Source organism: Mesoplodon mirus (assembly GCF_964341445.2).
Source record: "Mesoplodon mirus genome assembly, chromosome: 3".
Classification (NCBI taxonomy): domain Eukaryota; kingdom Metazoa; phylum Chordata; class Mammalia; order Artiodactyla; family Ziphiidae; genus Mesoplodon; species Mesoplodon mirus.
The window spans coordinates 6,800,853-6,827,490 of NC_138978.1; the positions used below are offsets into that span (position 1 = coordinate 6,800,853).

The window sequence follows — 26,638 nt, forward strand, 5'->3', positions numbered from 1 at the left end:
AACGTTGTGGTGGGTGTCTCCTTTATTGTTTTGCTCTTGCACCACCAACTGGGCCCAGCACCATGAGACCTGGGCTTCCGCTTCAGGACAGGTTTATCTGTGGCTCATGGGAAAGGCTGGAGGAGAAGACCTCTAGATGGGGTATGTGATCTAGGAGGGAGGAATCATCATTCTGGGGGAGAATCCTGGTGAGCTCCTGGAATTCCTGTATGAAATACCCAGGTTGGATGAGCCACAGGACCTGCTGGGGCCACATCTTGAACCTCCTGAAGATTCAGTCACTGCCACAGGGCATTGGACACATCCTTGTAAAGAGAATGAGGCCTGCGGGGGGGGGGGTGCGTTCTGGGATGAGTGTGCTGCGGGGCTCAGCTATCAGATAGGTTATAACAGTAATCATAAAAATAACCCCTGACATTTGTAAAATGCTTCTTAACTTACCAAGCGTTTCCACCTGGTTTATATGAGGCAAGAATGATCAGCCTTAACTCAGGGATGCAGAAACTGAAGCTAAACAAGATTAACTTACTTGACGAAGGACCAGAATAGGCAAAAATGTTGGGGCTCCAAAAAAGATCTTAAGATGGTTTTAAACGAGTTCTGTAAATTTTTTGACATGCCTCTGTTCAAAAGTTGCAGTCTGATTCCACCCACCCTCAGTGTGGGCTGGAATTAGTGACTAGTTTCTAAAGAACAGAATGTGGCAGAACTGATGCTATCTATGTGATGCTCAAAGCTAGGGGTGTGAGTGTGTATACCATTTTGTTTCTCTCTCTCCTTCCCCCACACGCAGGAATCCAGCTACCAAGGTATGAGGAAGCCCAGATCATGCGTCAGTTTCAGCCAGCATCAACCATCAGAAATGCGAGTGAACAACTCCTGCAATCTGTAAACACTGACCAGGATTAGCCCTGCAACCTACAGCCACAGAGAGAGAGGAAGCCACCCCAGGAAGGCAATGGAATCCAGAGCCTTGGTTTCTAGTTCTTCGATTCTCTGACACTTTGATCAGGATTCAGCCTCCGTATCAAGTGCTGAACTTGAAAAATTTTACTTTAAAAAAGTGTGTCCATCCACCATTTGAGTTTTGATGCTGATGTAGAATCGGAGGATCTATTCTTGCCAATCAATACCCACGTGCCTTCCCGTCCTCCTAGGTCATTCCTCCCAGGGTTAGCGTTGGAAGCTAACTGCTTCTTAATTAAATCAGGGACCAAACTGATTTAGTTTGGCCACCGGGGGCACAGAAATCTCACAGCAGTCACCCTCCCTCGAGGCCTGGGGCAGGGAGACCCTTCCTCAGAGAAGGAAGCCTTAAATGTGCCACCTGGGGGATGTGTTGAGCCACTAAAAGGAAGTCTCCCTGGCAGGCAGAGACGGTATGTGAGGCCCAGCATCTGTGATTTCTTCTTTCTTCTCCAGAAACTCCACTCTGTTTCTCTGGGCAAAAATTCGCTTTATCTCCACAAATGTTCGGCCCTTGGTCACAAGAATGACCACGTAGATGTAAACAGCAGTGAGGAGGCAGATTCTGGCAAAGATAATGAAGCTGTAGGCACCACTGACCTCCTAGGCCAAGAGACAAGAAAACAGGGGGGGGGGACAGAGGAAGAAAGGAATGCCAGGGACAGCTCTGGGTGCGGCCTTTGTGAGTCACACAGGAGTTTCTCAGTGGCCAGTTCTACTTTACACCCAGAGGAGTGGAATAGCTAGACAATTGGGTCCTGCCCTCACATCAAAAAGGACTCAGCCTTTTAACAACAGGGACGGAATGTCCTCTAGACTTGATGGCACACCTTCAGAAACAGAGGAAGGAGGTGGACGTGGGGGAATCGTTCCCTCACCCTGGCTCTAGCTTGCTTTGCACTTGGCCGACCAGACCCCCTACATAATGAACGCGTCACCGCCCGAGTGCGGGACGTCCCTTCAGTGGTGGGAAACTGGCGTAGTTACAGTTTGGCTGAAGTGGCGCCACGTGTGTTTTATGGACCTTGGAGTGTCGCCCCCCCCTTGTCGAATTAGCAGATGTTCTGAGCAGAAGAGGCACCCCTGCCTATTTCCCGGAGCCCCTTCTGCTTGGGGCGGGGCGGGGGAGGCAAGGTGGAGCAGGAACTGGGGGCAAGGGGCCGCCCACCCACCCCACGCCGTGCTCCCCACCGCATGTCCCCACTCACCTGGATGGACGGGAACACGAAGCCCACGATGACGCCCCCGTCCCCTGCGAAGGCGGCCGGCCGCGAGGACTGCAGGAAGATCTCGGTCCTCACCACGGAGGGCACGGGACCTGGGGGCAGAGAGCGCAGGACCAGGGGAGGGGAGAGGGGCGCGGAGGGCCCTTTAGGGGCACAGTCTGTTCCGGATGGCCGAGGGAGGAAGCTCACATCTCTCCTCCTGGGTGCGCCCATAGCTGAGCTTCGAGCTGAGCCTCTGAGGGCCTCAAGGTCACACCAAGGCCGCTGTACCCCGTGGTGGTGTCATTTTGAAATTCGCAGACAAGAGGAGGGGGAGCAATGCTGAATGAGCGCTTGAGCCTGGGACGTGCTGCCCCCTGTGGTAGATCTGGGGAATGGCAGGCACCTTGCCTTGGGGCTGTTTCTCAACCTTTTTTCATTCAGGAGTCTTGTCTAAAATGTCTAAGGCCATTTTCCCCACTTAATCACCATCCCTCATGAAATTATAATACAACAGATATACTGTATATCCGTTTATATACAGTAGGTCTATCTATGACTTTATATATTAACATATTATCTATATTCTTTATTACAAAAATAAGATTCTGTCTCTCTCCTCCCAGTTAATTTCCGACCCTTGAAGATGGAGAGGAATTCAGAGCCCCGGAATGAGCTGCCCTTGGGACGTCAAATGGGAAACGCCTAGAACTGGCGAGGAGGGGGCCCCTTCCTCAGGGCTCTGTGCCCCAAAGGGGTAGCAGTGAGGAAGTTATCCACGCTGCCCTCCCTGGCCTCCTCCCTCCTGCCCCCTGGGGCCGGGCAGCCAAGCAGCCCTTTAGGAGTCGGCTCACATGTCAAATCAGTCCACCATCTGACCCCGCATCTGCTGGCACAGCTGATTACTCCTGGTCTTCCCGGAGGAGCCGGAGACCCAGAGAAGCACAGTGGTTTGCTTCGGGGACCGCACAGGCAGTAGGGGGCGGAATGGCCCGGAGCCCAGGTCTCCCGACACAAGCACCAGCAGTATCCCCACCAGGCCCTCCTGCCTCCGTATTGGAGGTGTGCCGGGGAGGCTTCCTGTCGAAAATCCCACTTACATATCCTTCAACACGACCGTGCCGGTCTGATTCACAGCTGCACCCCAGTGCCTGGCACAGCAGGTGTCCCATCAGCGTGTGTTCAGTGGACCAATACCTTTATTTTGGCTTATGGACAGCTCTTTCAAAACCAAGATTCTGCAGGGAATAGTCTAGTCTTAGGAGCCAGAGGGGTCTCTCCCCATGCAGTGGGAACTGCGTTAGATTCTCAGGAGGACACACAGGGGAGGGGAAGCCTGGAGTCTGGAGGCTGCCCCCAAGGAAGGTGGAAGTGAAGGGCCCAAGGTTGCCAGCACATGGACACGGGGATAAAGCAACACAGGACTGTAGCTGGAAGCCAGGGGACCAAAGACAATTGAGCCTCGGGTGGGCTGTGGGTTTGGAGGCTAAAGTGGGCTTGTAGAGGGTTTGGATGTGAACTGTGGGGCCCCCAGTGGGGTCTGGCTGGCAAGAGCTCCCTCTTTGCGGAGGCTCGTCTCCTTCTTGGGCACTGGAACTGAAGCTGGGCAACTCTGGGATCCACAGGAGATTGGGGGGCCCCAGCCTGGCCGTGGCACTGCTTGGCACTTAGTAAATGTTTGTTGAATGAATGAATGAATGAATGAATGTGAGCTGGAATGGCCTTTCAAGAAAAAGGTAAACTGAACTGAGAATTCCAGTGTGGGTGGGGCTTGTGTAGGAACAGGGGAAAAGGTGGAGAGAACATCCTGAGAATCACCAGTCAAGGGCATCCATTCATTCAGCAAATACCAGGTACCTCCTATGTGCTAGGCCCTGGAAGGCAGTGGGGCGTGCATGTACTCACTGGGCTCCATGGAATGTCCTGCGATGTAGGCGAAGACACAGGTGATGCCCAGGTAAGACAGCTCAGGGACCGTGCTCTGTGGGAAGAGGCAGGGCTGTCCGTGCCTGAGAGGCCCAGGCCTGGGACCTCTAAGAGCCTGAGGCCAAGAGCCCCACATGCAGACAAGCCCACATGCGGGCCTCACCTTCCTGCCACAGGAAGGAGCCACACCTGGATTTCTGAGCGCCTGCATGGGCCTCCAGGGCTCTGAGGGCAAGAGAGGGAAGATGAGACCAGGAGTGAACCTAGCATTCTAGTCAACGGGGGCCTCCAGGAGCCGTACCTGATTGAGAGAAACGAAACAGGAGGAATGCCGACCACTTATTTATTTTCTGCCCTTCACAGATGCTAACCCACCGAATCTTCTTGACACCCCTCTGAGGGAGGATGTTATTGTTTCAATCCTACAAATGTGGAATCAGAGCACAGAGAGCCTGAACACAGACAAAGAGGACACTGGGTCCCTCAGGCGTCAAGCAATGGCCCAAGTCAAATGATCAGGAGCGGTTGGAGCTGAGACCTGGATTCTGCACTCTGCTAGAATCCTTCTAGAAGGCATCAGACCAGGAGAGCTGGCACACCCCTATCTCTGCTCCCCACTACCAGGGCAACAGATGACACAAACTCAGGGTGAACAGACCTCAACCAAACTAAGTATGCAGGTAACTATTTCACTACAGTTATGAAAAACGCTGCGAAGGTGGGGTTCGTGCAGGGCTGGCGGTGGAGGTGGACCAAGAACGACTCCTTCAATGAAGTTGTCTCCAAGGGACAAGGTGAGAGATGAGCTGGGGGAGGGGCAGCCTCCTAGAATGGATGACTTGGGGATGAAGAGCCAGCCAGGCTGCTGAGCAGAGGCGTGACAAGCTCTGATTCACGCAGGCAGGCAGGGTGGGGTCCATTTCAATATTTGAAGCAAAAGAGGAGTTGGCTGCAGCTGGAAGGGATATCCTGGGTCTGGTGCCACCTGCGCAGCTGCTGGTTACGTTTTCAGGCAGAGCCAACAAGACTGGCCAATGGGTTGGAAGGAGAGAGTGAGAGAAAAAAAGTTGCCGGGGATGCCACCAAGGTCTCCAAAAGGCAACTGGCAACTATCTCTCTAGATAATGTCCAGTTTTATTTACTTCTTTTCACCTAAGTCCGTAAATGTTCTAAGAACTTAGATTATTTTCAAATGAGAAAATAAGGTCTTTAAAAAGGAAACTTTGATTAAACCAAAACAGGACTGTAACTAGCTTTTTAAAAAAAATCACTTCCTTTTTTTTTTGGTAAAGATTTATTTATCATTTATCTATTTATTTCGTTTATTTAATTAATTAATTTTTTTTTGCGGTACGCGGGCCTCTCACTGTTGTGGCCTCTCCCGTTGTGGAGCACAGGCTCCGGACGCGCAGGCTCAGTGGCCATGACTCACGGGCCCAGCCACTCTGCGGCATGTGGGATCTTCCCGGACTGGGGCACAAACCCGCGTCCCCTGCATCGGCGGGAGGACTCGCAACCACTGCGCCACCAGGGAAGCCCAATTTATTTAATTTATTTTTGACTCCGTCGAGTCTTAGTTGTAGCACACGGGATATTCGTTGTGGTGCACGAGCTTCCCTCTATCTGTGGCACGCGGATTCCAGAGCATGTGGGCTCTGTAGTTTGTGGCACCCTGGCTCTAGTCGAGGTGTGCGGGCTCAGTAGCCCCGCAGCATGTGGGATCTTAGTTCCCTGACCAGGGATCGAACCTGCATCCCCTGCATTGTAAGGCAGATTGTTTACCACTGGACCACCAGGGAAGTCCCTATAACTAGCATTTTCCTCGATAGCTGCATCATCACCCTCCACCTCGCCTGTTCCTCCACAGGCTCCCCTGCCCTGCTGTTCCCTGAACACAGCCACCTTCGTCCCCCTGAAGGTCCTTGCACTCACCCAGGAATTAAAAAGAAAGTCATGGGGCTTCCCTGGTGGCGCAGTGGTTGAGAGTCCGCCTGCTGATGCAGGGGACACGGCTTCGTGCCCAGGTCCAGGAAGATCCCACATGCCGCGGAGTGGCTGGGCCCGTGAGCCATGGCCGCTGAGCCTGCGCGTCCAGAGCCTGTGCTCTGCAACGGGAGAGGCCACAACAGTGAGAGGCCCGCATACCGCAAAATAAATAAATAAATAAATAAAATAAAATAAAATGAAAATAAAAGGAAGTCATGATGGAGAGGACAGCTTGGCAAAAAAGGCAAAGAATGAAGACATTGTCTCTGAATTATAAGAATAATCTCTTCGCACATTCTCATCCTCACATACGATTGTGTTTTCAACTACGGACGGTCCCCTGACTTAAGAAGGTCCAAAATTTTCAACTTTACCATGGTAGGAAAGTGATACACAGTCACTAGAAACTATACTTCAGGGACTTTCCTGGTGGTGCAGTCGTTAAGAATCTGCCTGCTAACGTAGGGGATGCAGGTTTGATCCCTGGTCCAGGAAGATCCCACAGGCCATGAATCGCCACAACTACTGAGCCTGCGCGCCTAGAGCTCGTACCCGAGCGTAGCAATGAAGACCCAACGCAGCCAAAAACAAATAAATTTATAAAAAAAAAAAAGAAACTGTACTTTGAATTTTGATCTTTTCCCCGGGCTATCAATAGGCAGTATGATCCTCTCTTGTGATGCCAGGCAGCTCCCCATCAGCCACGTGATCGTGAAGGTCAGTGACAATCACGCTGTTTTTCACTTTCTGTACAGTATTCAATAACTTACATGAGACGTTCAACACTTCATTATAAAATAGGCTTTGTGTTAAATGATTTTGCCCAACTGTAGACGAATGCACGTTTTCTAACCACATTAAAGGTAGGTTGGGCTAAGTGCTGATGTTTAGTAGGTTAGATGTATTAAATGCATTTTTTTTTTTTTTTGCGGTACGCGGGCCTCTCACTGTTGTGGCCTCTCCCGTTGCGGAGCACAGGCTCCGGACGCGCAGGCTCAGTGGCCATGGCTCACGGGCCCAGCCGCTCCGTGGCATGTGGATCTTCCCAGACTGGGGCACGAACCCGTGTCCCCTGCATCGGTAGGCGGACTTTCAACCACTGCGCCACCAGGGAAGCCCTAAATGCATTTTTGATTTACAATATTCCAGCTTACGATGGGTTTATTGGGGATGTAACCCCATTGTAAGTCAAGGAAGATCTGTATATAGTTTTTTTTTTAAAACAGGAGAAAATCAAACAAAGTTTAATAACATGAATATAAGGCAGAGACCCAGGAAAACTAACTATCTGTGTATAGTTTTTTTTTTTTTGGCCGTTCCACGTGGCATGTGGGATCTTAGTTTCCTAACCAGGGATCGAACCTGGCCCTCCTGCAGTGGAAGCACAGAGTCCTAACCACTGGACTGCTAGGGAAGTCCCACCTGTGTATAGTTTTAACTGTAAAGGCACAGTTACTGCAAAAGCAACAACAGGGCAGAAACAGCTGAGGATATACAAAATGCTGTCTGCTTTCAGAATATTTCATACTATGGCCATCCTATGTATTTTCAAAATTTTTGTAGAACACGTATAACAAAAATATGCTAAGAAAATGACAAATTAAAGTGATGTATTTCTTGCTTGGGCGGCCTTTTGTGTTTTAATCTTACTCTGATACTATTCCCAGTTACTCCATAGCCTCTCATTGCTTCTTTTCCTACTTCTTTCTGATCTGGGTTCCAAGGTATTTTTAATAGTAGAGACCGACATGCTTGTTGACACGTGTTAGGATTTCAAGATGAGAGCTCTACCCCATTTTATACTTGGGGCACGCATCAATCAGACCAAGCTCACCTGCCAGCACCTCACCTTCCTTCTTCACGTCCTCCATCCTAACCTTCTGATTGGCCTGTGAGTGGTGTTCCTACTTCAGTTAAGGTATCTTCCTCTTTGTCTTACCATATACGAATATGTTTGGTCCCTGGTCGTCACTTATCCTCACACTAGTGTAGTCTGCCGTCCACACGGACCTCTGTTCTCGTTTTCTTCTGCTTGTTGAATGGAATGACGTCCGATCTTCCGTCTCTTTATTCTACTCTAGATCATTATTGGTGGACATCTTCTAGTGCAGTGCGCTTAAGCATTTGCATATTGAAATATATGTTTTATGGAACTTCTTGTTTCTCCTTTACTTCATGGTTAGGGCATTCGATTTAATTATTTATTTGCATGTACATGGGTAGGTAATTGAAGTCACCCACGAACTCTACTTCAGGACGGGGCATTACATTGCACACGAAGGGGGCGTGGAGTTTGACACGCGGAGTTTGAGATCACTGGCTCTAGCGGTGTGCGTTCTATTACAGGGACCTCCCACCCCCCTGATCGTCCTCCTCTGCGTGCCCCGCCCCCAGTCCCACCCCTCTGCGTGCCCCCGCCCCGTCCCAACCGGGCAGGAGAGCGAGGTCCGACCTGGAAGCGCAGCGCCGAGACGCGGATGCCGTAGCCGACCAGCAGGAGGCGCCGCCTACCCAGCCGCTCGACGACGCCTGCCTGGAGGGGAAGGGCGGGCGGTGAGGAGCCTCGACGGCACCAGGCGGGGCACGCCCGGAATTCTTGGGCCTGGGCCCCCCACTACCTCCTCAGCCCCTCCTTAAGTGCCCGCTCGCCCCTGCTGCCTGCTCCGTGGAACTTAGGCCCTTATCCCGACGGGAACTTGACGTTTGTGCCGCAGACCCTGCACCACTACTCCTCCCTGTCTCAGGCATCTACAGACCCCGGGTCTCGGCTCCTTGACCACCTCCCCCCCCGTCCCCCCCCCCCGCACTGTAATAACTCCGTTTTCTAGTTTCTGCGTCTGATGCTTTGACATCTGGGGGCCTTCCTGACGCTGGAGGGACTGTCCCCCACACACCGTTAGCCGGTTTCTAGAGATAGCAGACAGCTCAGCTGTGCGTGCGCCTTTCGCATGGAACCCGCCCGGAGCCGCCCCCACCCCACCCCCTGCTCCATCAGGCTCTCACCTGCCCCCGCCGCCCCCAGCCAGCGTCCCCCTGCCTTATCGCCCAGGGCAGGTACCAGACAGCCAGGAACAGCCCGGCATCAGGGCCCCGGAACCGCCTGAAATCTTTCAAACTAGGCAGTCCTAAACCTGCTTACCTTGCCTTGCCTGTACCTTCCCACGGAAACCACGAGAAAGGCTCTTGCCCACGTACTGCTGCCCGCCCCTCCTCCCCCGAGATGCTTCTCTATGTGGCCTTGTGTGCACCTCTCTCCCTTGGGAACCGTGAGCAACGCTGTCTTTTCAGTGACAATCATCTCACACCCCCGAGATAATAATAATACCTACATTTTCACATAGCCCCCTCCCATTACCTGCTGCTTCAATTCACGTCGAGGCCGCCCAGAATCTGGCCTCACATCACTAGGGTCCCTTTCACCCCCAGGTACTTGCTTTTCCACTGCCAGGACACACACCTCCTGATCAGCTTTCTCGAATATTTCAAGCTTGGACAATGCTTCGTCCGACCAGCACGCCTGCCTGCCTTCTTGTTCTAACGCCCTTTTCATTCGACTCCATCCTCACCTGCAGCATCCACAACAGTGCCATCAGCAAGGCATCACCGTCACTCCATGCCAGGCCCTGGACGGTCCCTCTACACATGTCCCCTCCGTCCTCCCAACAACCCTACAGACGGGGATTATCACTGCCGTTCAGTGAGGGTCCAACAGGAGCAAAACGGCAATCCCAGGATTGTATAAACAAGGTAGAGGTAAGACCAACGTCTCCTTCTGTGCTTAATACCCAGACACGGCTCCTCAGGGAGAGGGAGGGAGGTGCCCCTGTCTCTCTGGCTTGGGTTTCTCCAGGTAGGATGACGGGGAAGAGGGTCCTAGTTATGACGATGTACCCTAGAGGAGGAGGGCTCTGAGGACAGAGGGTGGACCCTGCCGTAGGGGAAGGCGAGGGGCTACAGGAATCCGCTGGAGGAAGGGGTGCACAGACTCCACGGAGGGTGGAGAATTGGGCCTGGGGGCCTCCTAGCTCCTCCCATTTCCGGCTTGTTTCCGTCACTCGGCCCTCCCCACCATGCTGAATCCTCTGAAGTTTGATTGGGGCTTAAACTGTCTCTGGGGAAAATACAGATAAGTAATAAATAATTTCCTAAAACACCTTTAACCTCCAAGGTAACTCAAGAAACAGGAACCAGGGCTTCCCTGGTGGCGCAGTGGTTGAGAGTCCGCCTGCCGACGCAGGGGACACGGGTTCATGCCCCGGTCTGGGAGGATCCCACATGCCGCGGAGTGGCTGGGCCCGTGAGCCATGGCCGCAGAGCCTGAATGTCCGGAGCCTGTGCTCCACAACGAGAGACGCCACAACAGTGAGAGGCCCGCGTACCGCAAAAAAAAAAAAAAAAAAAAGAAACAGGAACCAAAATAATAGTGAGATAACTTGGAAAAGTTCTAGAGAAAGGACCATCATGGTCACTTGACCTTGTAAATGAGCACACCTCTGTCTATTCACTTTTTTTTTTTTTTTTTTTGTGGTACGCGGGCCTCTCACTGCTGTGGCCTCTCCCGCTGCGGAGCACAGGCTCCGGACACGCAGGCTCAGCGGCCATGGCTCACGGGCCCAGCCGCTCCGTGGCATGTGGGATATTCCCGGACCGGGGCACGAACCCGTGTCCCCTGCGTCGGCAGACGGACTCTCAACCACTGCGCCACCAGGGAAGCCCCCGTCTATTCACTTTTTTAACACAGGCATAAGTGGTTCAGGTTTTAAATATAAAACTCTGAAATAATAATTTTATGCCAACAGTAACAACATGTGCATCAGTATACTGGGTATTACAAGCACCATAACCATTGTACAAAGGAAGAAACTTGAATTTGAAGGTGTTTAAGTGGCCCGGTTAAGGTCACACAGTGGTAAGTATGGGCACATCCGAAAGTCTGTGTCCCTCCAGTCACCCCAGGACCAGTGCCACCAGCAGTGGACCCTGGGGGGCTCTTGTCTGCCTGCGGGGCACCGACTCAGAGATGCCCAATGGGAAGGACACTTTTGGGTGGCTCACCGAGATGACGGTCATCACTGTGTTGACCACGCTGGCACCCACTGTTACTGGGAATGAGCCGCCTCCATGCCAGCCGAGGGAGGTGTAGATCATGTCCGCATAGTAGTTGACCTAAAACAAAAGCACAAGGGCTGTGAGGAGAGGCCTGAAAGCCCAGGCCGCTGACAGCCTTCCTGACTCTATAACACACAGTCCTGAAAGCCTAGGGGACCCCTTGGACAGGAAGGAGGCAGTAGGTGGGAGAAAAGAGCCGTGACCTGAAGACTTGAGCCCTGGGATGGAGGCTGGCTCTGCCGGAGCCCGGGTTACAGCTCTTCCCCTCTCGGGGCCTTGAGTTCTGCATCTGTAAAATGGGACCCCGAGATGTTTCCCTCTGTCGCTTTGTTAGTCTATGATCTCAGGCCCCACAGAATGACCCCTCGCCTCTCATTCCAGGCCTAGGCAACCCCAAGCTCAGCTTCTCTCCTGGCCCAGCCCCAAGGATGTGGGCAATGCAGCACTTCCGAAAGCCACCATGCGCCCTGGCTCCTGCCTGGGCTGGGTACCACTCGACGTCTCCTGCTGAGCAACCGTGAGTCCCCGAGGGCCTGATGCCACCACTTCCTGACACTTTCCTTAAGCACCATATGGGTTACGCATCCAATCTCTGATGTTTCTGGAAGCAGCCTCCTAGCCCTGTTTTTGCAGATCTTCACCCTTCGCCTACACCATCAATAGATACAATCATAGGGCTTCCCTGGTGGTGCAGTGGTTGAGAGTCCGCCTGCCAATGCAGGGGACACGGGTTCATGCCCCGGTCCAGGAAGATCCTACATGTCGTGGAGCGGCTGGGCCCGTGAGCCATGGCCGCTGAGCCTGCGCGTCTAGAGGCTGTGCTCCGCAACGGGAGAGGCCACAACAGTGAGAGGCCCGCGCACTGCAAAAAAAATAGATACAATTATAGCAAAAGAACCGCGCATACCGCGCTGACCCTGGAGAGCTGCTGGCCGGCCATGGGCAAGACGATGGAGACCAGCTGCCAGCGGACAGGCGGAAACGTGAAGAGGCTGGGCACAGACAGGCGGCCCTCTGCCCTCTCGGCCTGGTCCTCCACACGGCACCTCTGTCCCGTCCCACTGGTGCCTGCGTCGTGGAGTGCATTTCCCCACCCTGCCCCCTGCCCGTTCTCTGCTTCGGGCACTAGGGAGGGATGTTTGACCGGCACGGGGAAGCGGCTGGGAAGTGAACATGGTGGGAGCGTCTTGACGGAGCAGCCTGTATCTCCAGTACCTTGTTGAACGTCTTCTTCATCTCTTTTCTGAGCCAGGGTGGACCTCGGGCTCTCGGGGAAGAAGGGCAGAGAGGGGAGCCAAAACAGTGCGGGGACCCCCATGAGCGCCAAGAGCACAGGCCAGCCTGGAGGGACCCGACACTGAGAACATGGACACCCAACACTGGGGAATCCCTGCCCTCCAGCCGACCTTCCGCATGTCCTGACTCTGTCCTGACTCTCTCCTCTTGCAAACTCACTCACCCACATTGTTCCAGCCCTCCTAGGTCCTGGTGAGAGCCAAGGACAGCAGGGACCGAGTCCTTGCCAAGATGTGACTGCCCAGAACCCACCCACAGCAGGGTTCCACATTTTAAAATAGAGAAAATAATTACAGTTTTCAAAAGATCTGCTGTTAACTCTTTCTGCAGGAAGAGTATTGCTTTTCTTAGGAACAGCAGATGATTTAAAAGTGTGAGCCTTGGAAAAAGTGAACCCATGTCTTGTTCCTAACTTTATGGCTGGAAATGGCATAATCTCTGCCTTGCTGGAGGCTGGGGTCGATGAGGGTGCTGGAACCAGCACTGTGGCTGTGTGAGCTCCTTCTGGAAGGTCTGGGTTAAGGAGGCGGCATTGAGATTCATCTAAGCCTTACTAGCTATGATGGAAACTGGAAGAGGTATTTTACTTCTCTAAGCCTCAGTTTTCTCATCAGTAAAATAAAGATGATGATGACGATGATGGTGATAAAGTGCCCCCTGAAGAGTGGTGAGGGGTGACAGGCATCGCACACTAGGCATCAGTACAAGGCAGCTGTTGGCAGCAACGGGCCCAGCCTGGCTTCCCCTTCAGCTGCACTGGGGTAGTTTGGGAATCGTTAAAACTAATGACCTTTCACTGAGCACGACTGGGTCCTGTGTCTCTTCAAGGTACTCTGGGGAATACAAAGTCATAAATCCACCCATTAAGGAATTCCTGTGGAATTTAGGTAATTTGAAAATGTTTACGAGGAAAAAATAAATAAATAAAGAAATCCCACTGTGTTCTTGTGGGCCTTTAATGCTGGCCTGCATTCAAGCCACACTCTTGGGGCCATTCTCTCGCCCACTCCCCCAGAGGACCATTTCCCCCTTTCTCCTCTGTCCTAGAGCTTCCCTCTCGCTTCCCCAACCTGCCCTCTCAGGCAATGGCCTGGCCACCTTTCACTTGGAAAGTAGAAGCAACCAGAAGAAAACGTCTAGTGGAGCCACATCCACCCACGTGACAGTGACCGTGGCTGTGTGCCTGCCCCTCCTGCATCGATTGCCCTCGCTGCAGGACCATTCGCACAGCGTCCCAGCTGAAAAAACAAAGCAAAACAAAAAACCCTTCTCTCCAGCCTGCTTCCCCTCCCAGCTACCCCCAACTTCTCTCCTTCCTTTACAGCAAAACTCCCGAGTCGTGTGTGCCCCTGGTCTCCGATCTCCTCCCGTCCCCATGCACAATTTGTCTCCACCGCTCACCCAAACTGCTCAAGGTCACCCGTCTCCAAACAAGCCACACATTGCCCAACCCAAAGGGCACCTCTTGGCCTCACCTGACTTGATCCGCCAGACACATGGGCACAGCCGAGCCCCATGTGTCCAGACCCCGCTCCCTCGGCCCCCCCATAGCTCCCACGCTCCCTCTCACCCTCCCCCCACCCCCCCGGACCTCGGTGAGCCACAGGTACCTGTAGGGTTGCCCAGGATGGCTTGCAGGCCGAAGATCTGTGCTAGGAAGATTCCCATGATGACAAACACCTCCGTCATTGTTCCCAGAGCACCTCTAAGTTTCGTGGGAGCTAACTCTTCCAGGTACACGGGAAGGGCACTGTAGGAGATGCCTGGATCTAGCAAAACAAAAACCAGGGGAGGAGAAAAGAAACAGTCCCAACCTCCTGGGGCCTGGAAACTTGAGATTTAATTCATCTCATAGTCCCCGAGTTTCTCTGTGGTGTCAGCACCACTGACAGGCAGCCTGTACCACCCCCACCACTCCCCGCCCCGCTTCCCCTCCATGGAGATGGAAATTGGCCACGTGGACTGTTTAGTTCGCACTAAGAAGGAAACCTTTCCAGAATCCTCAGACTCCCAGGGGACACGGCAGGATATCCTCTCCTTCCTAGCTGCGGAGCTGGGGCCACTTGTTACAGGCGAGGACTGTGTTCCTGGGATGTGGGACTGAAAGATAGGTCTTTGGCTTGGGATTATTTTCTGATTCTTCTGAAGCACAGGTTACTTGTATCATTTTTGTTTTTTTTAATAGAAAAAAACACCACAGTTAAGAAACCTCAGTCCCCTGCTGACAGAGTCCCCAAATCCTGTACTGTTTTGCTTGAATCTTCTCATCCTCAGTGTGAACTATACACCTTCCTTGGAAGATACCTTGTAAAGCCTTATCAGTTGTACTTCAAGGTAAAAGTGTGTTTTTAAAGATCTTCCCCTGATACATTTTGTTAAATAAGGGGAAGGGGAGAGAGAACATGAGGTTTTCGAGAGTCCGGGGATGGAGACAAGAGGATGCCCCCAAAGGGAAAAGAGCCATTCAGAACCAGGTGTGTCTGACTCAGACCCTTCCCCCCACTGCTGACCCTCAGCATGGGCTTGGGGCTTCAGACTCCCAGTGCCACTCGAGAAAAGATGATCAGCTCAGAAGCTTTGGTCACTTTGCTGACTCCCTTCGGGATGGCAGGGATGGCGAAGACATGGTTGATCAGCAGTGTTGCCTTTCTGCAAGGACAGCAGAGCCCAGACGGCATGGGGGGCTGAGGCCGCAGAAGCTCTCCTGACACCAACTCCTATTCTCCAGGGCAGCCGTTATAGAAGTGCCGGGAACGTGCCTGAGAAAGGCTGATGGCTGGGAAGCACAGAAAGCAAGGACCAAGGGGCAGAGGCCCCAGGAAAGGAGGTTTGGAGTCAGCAGGGGGGCGGTGAGGAGTGGGAGCGTGCTAACCATTGGAGCTGACTGAAGACAGTAGGGAAGGAGAAAGCAATGGGCCTGCCTCTGCAAGTAGGGAGCTTCCTGTCACTGGTGGTATTCAAGCAGAGAGTAGGCCGGATGAAGACTGTCAAGAATGGTGAACAGGGGAACGCCACAACAGGTGGGAGACAGAGCCGGATTAGATGATCACTAAGATTCCTCCCAAGGCTGAAAAACCATGAGACTATGAAGAGGAGGGAGGGAGTGTCTGAAAAAGAGAACTACGCTGGATGCCCCTGCCTGTCCCCCAGGATCCATACCTACCTTCCAGACTGTGTTCTGTGCCCCATGCTGACTGGCATCAGTGGCTCCCTTGCCCCCTCATCCCCACATGTGGCTTGGATTTTGCCAAAGGAGAAAACAGCAGCGGATCAGGAAGGAAGATGGTGACCCAGCTATAGGGTGGCTGCTGGCTGCACCACCCTTGGTGATCTCTCCACACGCTGCCCACATTCGAGGACCATCAGGACCCTGACTGACACAGGTGCATCATCTCTGATGCCAGGAGTGGAGGAGGGGGGATCTCTAAACAGACACCCAGACACCCCTCCTGGGGGGATAGTCCTAAGAGTTCTACAAAAGTCCCCTGCTAGGCAACACTGAGGACTCATCAGATACACAGACTGGTTTTCTCAGGCCACTTTTCTCTTCCTGGGGTGGTCATAGTTCTGAGAGAACTGCCATCAAAGCCCAAACTCAGAGCAGAGGATCAGCCAGCCCAGAGGCTGCAGGTCTGGAGAGAACAAACAGCCCACACGAGCCCCTTCCTGATGACCAGGAAGCCTTAGCTTAGCTCAGGGCTGGTCCCGACCCCACTAGGGCAAGGCCAGCTCCACCGCACCAGCTGGTCTCAGGGTCCTCATGTGCAAAATGAGGGCAATGATGAAACCACCTCTGAGGTCCCAAGTTCTGTGACTCTGGGTTCAGACAAGGAGGTGGGGGCCAAGCTTCTAGAACAGTCCAATCACTCTTGGTGTAGCTGAGAACAGCACAATCTGAATTACATAAAAGCCTGGATTATGGCATAATTGCAATATAGTGAACGTTTCCTTCATTCAAGTATACAACGAATGGCCAATTAAATGTTAATCAAGTATCTATGAGGAGAGGTCCTATGAGTCCTGCTGTAATACATAATTAATTTTCAATTGCCAATATTTTCTTTATTTTTTTGTTTGTTTTTGTTTGTATGTTTGGCTGAGCCTTGCCATTTGTGGGATCTTAGTTCCCTGACCAGGATTGAACCCCGGCTCTCAGCAATGAGAGCTCGGGGTCCTAACCACTGGACCACCAGGGAATGCCCCAGTATTTTCTTTTATGCATGAAAAGTGAACTGGTATGGTGCTTTAAGAGCTAGTTTCCTTTAGTGGACTTCCCACTCCTCCCTACAAACTGCCGACCACGGCACATCAAGTCCGAGTGTAACTGTGAATTCCAAAGAGTGAGATCCGGCCAAATGGAGTTCCGTGGGGCCTCACCCTGAGAACCTGGCTCACTCCCTTCCCTCCTGGGAGCCTTGACCTGGACGTCCGTCCTTATCTGCAGAGTCACGTCTTGGCAGCAACTGGGCTTACGTGTAAAGATTAGTGAGTCTGTGTAAACCAAGCAAAGTACAAGAACTATTCTTCATTCTCAAACAACACACAAGTCAGGGGCACACGGACTGACTCAGTCTGAACCCCAAAGCTCAGAACGACGCGGGTGAGGCTGCACGGGGAGAGGCTGCAGCTGTTACAACTTGGAGCCATGGGTCTCCTGACCTCGAATTAAACCCAGTCAACAAGCATTTATTGAACACCTGCTAGGAGTGCTGAGTATGGTCAAGACTTTGCTCTCAAAGGCTGATCCATCTCCACGGGGTGGACAACAGAGGGGCTGCTGTTCCCATGCAGCTGACAAGGGGAAGAAATCCCAAGGAATTCAAGGACTTGCTTTAGGGTCAGGATGTCTATGGCAAAGTGGACTTTAGACCTCCTGATTTTCAGGGTTGCACAACTCCCCATCACATGCACAATCTCCAAGAGACAGCATGGCTTACTAATGTGAATTTTGAAAATGTTTTTATTAGCCATTTTATTTCTTATTTAAAATGCACAGTTTGATGTTGTGACATCTGCACACATCCATGATATCATTGCCACAATGAAGACAGTGAGCATTTCCATCATTCCAAAATTTCTCCCAAGCAACCACTGATCTGTTTTCTGTCACTATAGATTAGTTTGCATTTCCTACAATTTTACATAATTGAAATAATATACTATATGCTTTTTTGTCTGGCTTCTTTCATTCAGCAGAATTGCTTTGAGATTCATGCATACTGTAGCTTGTGTCACAGTCATATCTTTTTATTGCTGCATAGTATTCGATTGTATGGATACACCACAGTTTGTTTATCCATTCAACTAGGGATGCACTTTGATACTGTGTCCAGTTTTGGGTCATTACAAATAAACCTGCTATACACATTTGTGTACAAGACTTTGTATGGACATATGCTTTAATTTCTTTGCTCTCAAAGGCTGATCCATCTCCATGGGGTGGACAACAGTGGGGCTGTTGTTCCCGTGCAGCTGACAAGAGGAAGAAATCCCAAGAAATTCAAGGACTTGCTTTAAGGTCATGATGTCTATGGCAAAGTGGGGGCTGGACTTCAGGCCTCCTGATTTTCACGGTTGCACGACTCCCCGCCACATGCACAAATGCCAAGAGACAACATGCTTTACTAATATGAATTTTGAGTGACAACAGCACCCTTCTTCTTTACCTGCCACATTTGTCAACCAGCAGGCCAATAAGCAGGGGCCCCACCAAGACGCCCAGAGGAGACACGGACATAGTGCAGGACCACAGCAGCAGCATGACTTTCTCGTCCATGAAGGCTCCGTGTCGCTCAAAGTAGGTTTCATTATAAAAGGACTTCAAGACCTGGAAGACATTGACCCATCCATTGACAATCAGGCAACTCATGAGAGACCAAGAGGTAATGTTCTCAGTTGCCTCAGGTCATTGTCATGAAGGATGTGTCTACCAACACCCTCAGGACACAATTGATTCTCTGTTGTTACCTGGAGATAAAAAAAAAAAGCCTACTGTATGATGGGGTGAGATGAGGAACTAGACTGCTCAAAATGTTAAAAATTCACTGTTGGGAGTTCCCTGGTGGTCCAGCAGTTAGGACTCCAAGCTTCTATGCCAGGGGGTGCAGGTTTGATCCCTGGTTGGGGAACTGAGAACCCACATGCCGAACGACATGGCAAAAAAAAAAAAAAATCACTTTGCAGAACCTTGCTGTGCAAGAGGCAACATAAGAAATATTGTTACTTCAAGACAGTATGGGGCTTCCCTGGTGGCGCAGTGGTTGGGAGTCCGTCTGCCGATGTAGGGTACATGGGTTCCTGCCCCAGTCCGGGAAGATCCCACATGCCATGGAGCGGCTGGGCCCATGAGCCATGGCCGTTGAGCCTGCGCGTCCGGAGCCTGTGCTCCGCAAGGGGAGAGGACACAACAGTGAGAGGCCCACATACCGCAAAAAAAAAAAAAAAAAAAAAAAAAAAGACAGTATGGTACTGGCACAAAAACAGAAATATAGATCAGTGGAACAGGATAGAAAGCCCAGAGATAATCCCACACACACATGATCACCTTATTTTTTTTTTTTTTTTTTTTTTTTTTTGCGGTACGCGGGCCTCTCAGTGTTGTGGCCTCTCCCGTTGTGGAGCACAGGCTCCGGACGCACAGGCTCAGAGGCCATGGCTCACGGGCCTAGCCACTCCGCGGCATGTGGGATCTTCCCAGACCGGGGCACGAACCCGTGTCCCCTGCATTGGCAGGCAGACTCTCAACCACTGCGCCACCAGGGAAGCCCATGATCACCTTATTTTTGATAAAGGAGTCAAGAATATACAATGGAGAAAAGACAGCCTCTTCAATAAGTGGTGCTGGGAAAACTGGACAGCTACATATAAAAGAATGAAATTAGAATATTCCCTAACACCATACACAAAAATAAACTCAAAATGGATTAAAGACCTAAATGTAAGGCCAGACACTATACAACTTTTAGAGGAAAACATAGGCACAACACCCTATGACATAAATCACAGCAAGATCCTTTTTGACCCACCTCCTACAGTAATGGAAATAAAAACAAAAATAAACAAGTGGGAGCTAATGAAATTTAAAAGCTTTTGCACAGCAAAGGAAACCATAAACAAGATGAAAAGACAACCCTCAGAATGGGAGAAAATATTTGCAAACGAAGCAACTGACAAAGGATTAATCTCCAAAATTTACAAGCAGCTCTTGCAGCTCAATATCAAAAAAGCAAACAACCCCATCCCAAAACGGGCAGAAGACCTACACAGACATTTCTCCACAGAAGATATACAGACTGCCAACAAACACATGAAAAGATGCTCAACGTCACTAATCATTAGAGAAATGCAAATCAAAACTACAATGAGGTATCCCTCACACCGGTCATAATGGCCAGCATCAAAAAGTCTACAAACAATAAATGCTGGAGAAGGAATGGAGAAAAGGGAACCCTCTTACACTGTTGGTGGGAATGTAAATTGATACAGCCACTATGGAGAACAGTATGGAGGTTCCTTAAAAAAAACTAAAAACAGAACAACCATACGACCCAGCAATCCCACTACTGGGCATATACCCTGAGAAAACCATAATTCAAAAAGAGTCATGTACCACAATGTTCATTGCAGCTCTATTTACAATAGCCAGGACATGGAAGCAACCTAAGTGTCCATTGACAGATGAATGGATAAAGAAGATATGGCACATATATACAATGGAATATTACTCAGCTATAAAAAAAAACCAAAATTGAGTTACTTGTAGTGAGGTGGATGGACCTAGAGTCTGTCATACAGAGTGAAGTAAGTCAGAAAGAGAAAAACAAATACTGTATGCTAACACATATATATGGAATCTAAAAAAAAAAAAGGTTCTGAAGAACCTTGGGGCAGGACAAGAATAAAGACGCAGATGTAGAGAATGGACTTGAGGACACGGAGAGGGGGAAGGGTAAGCTGGGACAAAGTGAGAGAGTGGCACTGACATATACATACTACCAAATGTAAAATAGATAGCTAGTAGGAAGCAGCCGCATAGCACAGGGAGATCAGCTCGGTGCTTTGTGTCCACCTAGATGGGTGGGATAGGGAGGGTGGGAGGGAGAAGCAAGAGGGAGGAGATATGGGGATATATGTATATGTATAGCTGATTCACTTTGTTATACAGCAGAAACTAACACACCATTGTAAAACAATTATACTCCAATAAAGATGCTAAATATATATATATATATAGTTACTAATTGTATGACTTTGGGCAAGCTACCTTACAGAGGTAGCTCTGTAAGTCTTAGTTTCCTCCTTGGTTATAGAAATAATATATATCCAGTAGAGAATTTAAGAGCTTCACTGTGATATATTGATGGTACATTGCTTGACTGAGAAAAAAATGTTCCTTCAATGGTAATAATGAGAAGTATATTAATATAAGCCATGAGCAACTACTGCAGTACCTCCTATAAAGCAGAATAAAGTGTAGCTATAAAGTAATGACAGTGATTTTTAAAAGTAGAGCAGGACTCGTACACCCAAATGAATGGGAACAGACACTGGGACCTGTCCTTGCCCTTTCAGGGACCTTCTTCCTGTAACTATTCCCTGTCTCTCCTGCATCACTGGTTCTTTTTTTTTTTTTTTTTTTTTTTGGTCACGCGGCATGGCTTGTGGGATTGAAGCTTGTGGACCCAGGTTCAATCCCTGACCTGGGCCCTTCACAGTGAAAGCACCAAGTCCTAACCACTGGACCACCAGAGAATTCCCAATACATCTTTCTTTATTGCATCCTTCTCCTCACAACACAAATATGACTCTTGCCCTATAAAACCCCAACACAACCCCCCTTCTCCCTTCACTAAGCTTCATTTTTTGTTCTCCTGTGCAGCAAAACTCCTTAAAAAGTTGTCTCTCCTCCACCCCTCCCATTCTCCCCAAACCCACTCCAATCAAGCTTTTGTCTCAACTCAGCTGGTCTTGTCAAGGTCACGCATGCACTCCATGAGGTCAAAGCTCTGCCTCCTAAGCCCCTCCCTCCTGACTCACGTGCTTTACTAGGCCTTTGGGATATTCTTTTTCCTTTGCTTCTCCTCCCCCCAATCCCAACCCCTAAGGGTTTAGTCCTTGACCCCATTCTCTTTGTCATCTGCAAGTGGCCTTCCCAGGGGGAAAGGCAGTGGGACTAAGGCCCAAAGCGACTGGGCAGGGAATCCAAGCCCATCCCCTCCCACCCCCTTCCCAGTGTGCCTGGAAAGGATGACATTGCGGGGCGGGGGGTGGGGGGGAGGGGGAGGGGAATAGCCCACAACCCTAGTCATTCCCTGGTCTGCAGAGGCCGGCCTCCCAAGAGTACTAGAGGAAGGCAGCTGCTTCCGGAAAAAAGCCGGTGGCTTCTGGAAGAAAGATGGCGGCCTCTACAGAGCAAGATGGCAGCCCTCTCCTGCCCACCCAGCTTGTGCGGTGTGTTAACCACAGCGATGTTGCAGCCGTATTGGAAGGCCGAGCCAAAGGCTGTGTTCAGCGTGGCCAGCAGCAGCGTGGGTTGGAGGCGCTGTGGGAGCGGAGGTTTACGGTCAGGGACTGGGAGGTTAGTCCTGGGAACTTCCGGAAGTGGGGCCGAGGCTGGGCTGGAAGTGGGGGTGGAGGACCCCAGGCCATGCCCAGGGGAGTGGGGAAGGTGCCGGAGGCTGGGGGGAGTGGATGGCATCATTTCCTGTTCCTTGAACGCATCCCCCTCCTTAAAGATATATCTGTGCGTCTCCTCTGGGCCTGGCCCTGGATGAAGTAGGGGAAGCTTCAGGAAAAAGGTCCAGCGTACTGTGCCCTTGAGGAGCTTACGTTCTAGTGAGGGGAGGCCAACAAAACAAAACAAAAACACAGACAAGTACGAGACCTCCAAATAACGATAATGCTGTGAGGACAATAAAACAGGTAATGGGATAGAAGCCAATGGGGGAGAGAGAAGGGGGCTCTCCGAGCAGGTGCTTTTAAGCTGAAACGTGAAAGGATGAGGGGGGCCTGTGAGCTGCTGGGGGAGGAGTTTTCAGACAGAGGAAGCAGCAAACAGAGGCATGGCTTGCCTTTTACTCCTGGACAGGCCCTGGGGAAAACCAAGGCAATCACGTTTCCATGGCTACCGCAGCACCCAGGGTAGCTCCCGGGAACTGGCCCCCGGGCCAAAGTCTGAGGAGGGGCCATCAGAACTGGGGCAGGGTCTGTGGCTGCCTGAGTCGGTGCCACCCAGGGCTCCGAGAAGCCAGCTGGTGCAGAACCATGGCCCCAGACCGTCCCCCGACCCCTCTGCTTGCCTGTTACCTGTACCTCTGACCCCCACCCCCACTATCTGCCTGACTGCCGACAGTCTCAGCCCTGTGCAGCCAGCAAACCAGCCAGGCAGACAAAAGCAGGATTTGGGCAACTTCAGAGGCTGGGGGAACAGGACGGGGACAGGGGTCTCCCACACTTCCCCAGAGCTGGACTCAACCCCTCCTCTCTCGTGTCTGAGCTGGGATGTGTGGGGAAGCGGCTTCTCCTCCACTGCTCTCCCAGGGCTGGCGGCTCCCCTGGAAAGCCAGGGGCAGTGTTGTCCTCTCCTTGCTAGAAGCATTTCAGGGGTCTTCCCCTCCCTCCACAGTCCCCTCACCTGGTGGCAAAGGGACAGTGGCCGTGACAGTTTCCTAGACTTGGCACGTACCCCTTCCCTGGGGGGGGAGGGGGGGTAGTGGAGTCCCCGCCTCTTTTGTTCTCGTCCTTGTTCAGCTGAGAAACAGGCGTGCCCTGCCTTCCAAGTGACACCTGGGTCCTGCTCTGTGTTGACAGCCTGGGGCCTGTGAGGCTTTATTACCCTTTTGGTCTCTGGACCCTGCTGACTTTCCCCAGGAGACTATTTTCCTTGGACGTGTTGATAAGATAAAGATTCAAACTCAGCGTGAATTTTGTCTTTGTCTCCATCAAGCTTCAAACCAGAAACTCTCTGGTTGCACCAAGGAGAAGAAAAACACCACCTGCCCTGGGTCCCTAGAAATAAGGTGTCTTGGAAACCAAGTCGGGCCTGATTGCCTGGATCCTTTATGCGTCTCCTGTGTTATCTCTCCATCTGTGCTTCCTCTTACGAATTTGGACTAATTGTCCATTTGGGGGAAAGAGCAAACTAAATACTTTTCAAGAGATACAACTTAGTTATTTCTACTTACACTTATTAGTATTAAATAAGTCAATAAAATATTGAACAAAAAAGTGCTTGTTTCAGAATTATCACTGTTAGAAAGAGAAATATCATATGATATCACTTATATGTGGAATCCAAAAAGAAAAGATACAAATGAACTTATTTACAAAAAAGAAACAGACTCAGAGACTTAGAGAATGAACTTATGGCTACCAGGGGGGAAGGGTGGGGGAAAGGGATATTTAGGGAGTTTGGGATTGACATGTACACACTATTATATTTAAAATGGATAACTGCTGATCTATATTTCTATTTTTGTGCCAATACCATACTGCCTTGATGAGCTTTGTAGTATAGTCTGAAGTCAGGGACAGATGAATGGATAAAGAAGATGTGGTATATGTATATAATGGAATATTACTCAGCCATAAAAAATGAAATTGGTCATTTGTAGAGATGTGGATGGACCTAGAGTCTGTCATATAGAGTGAAGTAAGTCAGAAAGAGAAACAAATTTCGTATATTAACACATATATGTGGAATCTAGAAAAATGGTGCAGATGAAGTTATTTGCAGGACAGGAATAGAAAGGCAGATGTAGAGAACGGATGAGTGGACATGGGGGAAGGGGAGGGTGGGATGAATTGGGAGATTAGGTTTGACATAAATCCACTACCATGTGGAAAACAGTTAGCTAGTGGGAACCTGCAGTATAGCACAGGGAGCTCAGCTCGGTGCTCTGTGATGGCCTAGTTGGATGGTACGGGGGGGAGGGAGGTCCAAGAGGGAGGGGATGTGTGTATGCATATGGCTGATTCACTTCGCTGTATGGCAGAAACAAACACAATATTGTAAAGCAATTATACTCCAATAATAAAAATAAAAATAAAATAAAATGGATAACCAACAAGGACCTACTGTATAGCACAGGGAACTCTGCTCAATGATACGTGGCAGACTGGATGGGAGGGGAGTTTGGGGGAAATGGATACATGTCCATGTATGGCTGAGTCCCTCTGCTATGTACCTGAAACTATCACAATATTGTTAATCGGCTATACTCCAATATAGAATAAAAAGTTAAAATAAAGTAAAAAAAAAAAGGAATTATCTATATTAGCAAAACAAAAAAGTAGGCAATAACTGGATAAATTATGACAAATCAACTGGAATGCCAGGCTGCCATTTCAAGGGATAATTATGAAAATTATGTAGGGACATGGAGACATGTTATGAACGTCATGTTAGGTGACTAAAGCAAAATACACTTGTGTGCCTGGGTAAAAACCTGTTGGCACATGGACAGCAGCATGACGACCACCGGGATAAGAGAACATGGGGGCCTTATTTCTCCTAACGGTCTGCTCATGACAAGTTAGGTACTCTCCCAAGTGCTACATGTTTTGTCTGCTGTGCCCCTCATCCCTTCTGAGGCCTTGCTAGCAGAGTGTTAACTCTTGGGAAAGGCCTGGGCCTGGGACACTTCCCTACCAAGACATGAAGAGCCCTCACAGCCTGTGCTGGGCTTTTCACCCTGGGAGGGACTATCTTTCCGTCTCAGGCTCTGTGTGCGCTCCAGGGTTCTGCTTAAAGCACATTCAGCAGTGGCCAAAGGCAGGCCCCCAGCTTCTGTATTTCAGCCCTCACGGGGTGTGTTGAGGGGAGACGGTGGGGTCCTCCCACGCAGCACAAAGTGGGGCATGTGCAGCCTCCAGGGCTGCGGATCCACTGGCTGTGGGGGACGCTTTGCCTGGAGCTGGATCTGGCACGTGCTCTCCTCTCCTGCAGTAAGTAGACGCTGTACCACTTGAGCATGGTGTGTGAGTGGTCTCTCCTCAGCAACCTTGAATCATGCACTCATCTCTCACTTCCCTGCCTTTTAACCTTGGCTGCACAGGCTGGTCCGCAGTGAGCAGTGAAATCTTAACATTTCTATTTCTACCACGTCTGTCCAAGGTCATCTAGGCTGTTTCTATCATGTCCCTGAAAGTTCTTCCAGCCTCTTCCCACTGCCAAAGCCACATCCATATTTTTAGGTATTTGTTACATCTTCCCCTGCTTCTCAGCACCAAGATCTGTATGAGTTTCCTGTGGCCACTGTAACAAATTACTACACATTTAGTGGATTAAAACCACACAGATGCGTTACCTGACAGTTCTGGAGGTCATAAGTCTGACAAGGGTCTCAGTGGGCTTAAATCAAGGTGTTGCCTTTCTAGAGGCTGTAAGGAAAGGCCATTTCTCTGCCTTTTCCAGCTTCTAGAAGGCTTCCTCCATCTTCAAGGCCAACAATATCAGACTGAGTCTTTCTGGTTCTTCCTGCCCCCTGTGATTACATTAGTCCCACTTGAATAATCCACAGCAGTCTCCCATCTCAGGGTTAGCAGACCACAGTTATCTCTCAGTTTGTTCCTAAAGACTCTCGAATGCTAGTCCACTCCATCTTCCCACTTTATCAGCCGAATTCAGTATCCTTTTGGCAGAAATCACAATACCTAGTCACAATGCTTACAGTCTAATAACATTGATTCAACATTGTAGGCCTCCCCTCCCTTCTCTGAGTCAAGGGCAGCAACAAAGTCAAGCTGATGGCAAAACCAAGCTCCTTCCTGCTGTTCCTTCTGCTTGAGACATTCCTCCCCCAGGTCTCAGGTCAAATGTCTCCTCCCTGGGGAGGTCCTCACTAGCACCACCCTTTTGGAAGTAACCCACACCCCTCACCCGGCACTCTCCACCGCTTTCCCCTGAGCACTATCTGAAATGACCTCCAGTATTTGCTTACTTGTATTTTTGTTTTGTTTTGTTTTGTTTTGTGGTACATGGGCCTCTCACTGTTGTGGCCTCTCCCGTTGTGGAGCACAGGCTCCGGACGTGCAGGCTCAGCGGCCATGGCTCACGGGCCCAGCCGCTCCGCGACATGTGGGATCTTCCCGGACTGGGGCACAAACCCGTGTCCCCTGCATCGGCAGGCGGACTGTCAACCACCGCACCA

At 50.6% G+C, this 26,638-nt stretch overlaps 1 protein-coding gene across 1 annotated transcript; it reads right to left on the reverse strand.

Annotated features, from left to right (window-relative positions):
* Nucleotides 1-1,347: 1,347 nt before the first annotated feature.
* Nucleotides 1,348-25,461, reverse strand: SLC2A7 (solute carrier family 2 member 7; the record flags this gene model as incomplete). Its single annotated transcript, XM_082612091.1, is given in 15 exon segments — nucleotides 1,348-1,569; nucleotides 2,175-2,284; nucleotides 4,077-4,152; nucleotides 4,261-4,322; nucleotides 8,484-8,616; nucleotides 11,139-11,249; nucleotides 12,100-12,305; nucleotides 12,408-12,533; nucleotides 14,099-14,257; nucleotides 15,022-15,137; nucleotides 18,155-18,315; nucleotides 21,931-22,029; nucleotides 23,173-23,187; nucleotides 23,189-23,228; nucleotides 25,337-25,461. Coding segments are annotated over 15 exon segments (1,761 nt in total).
* Nucleotides 25,462-26,638: the final 1,177 nt, after the last annotated feature.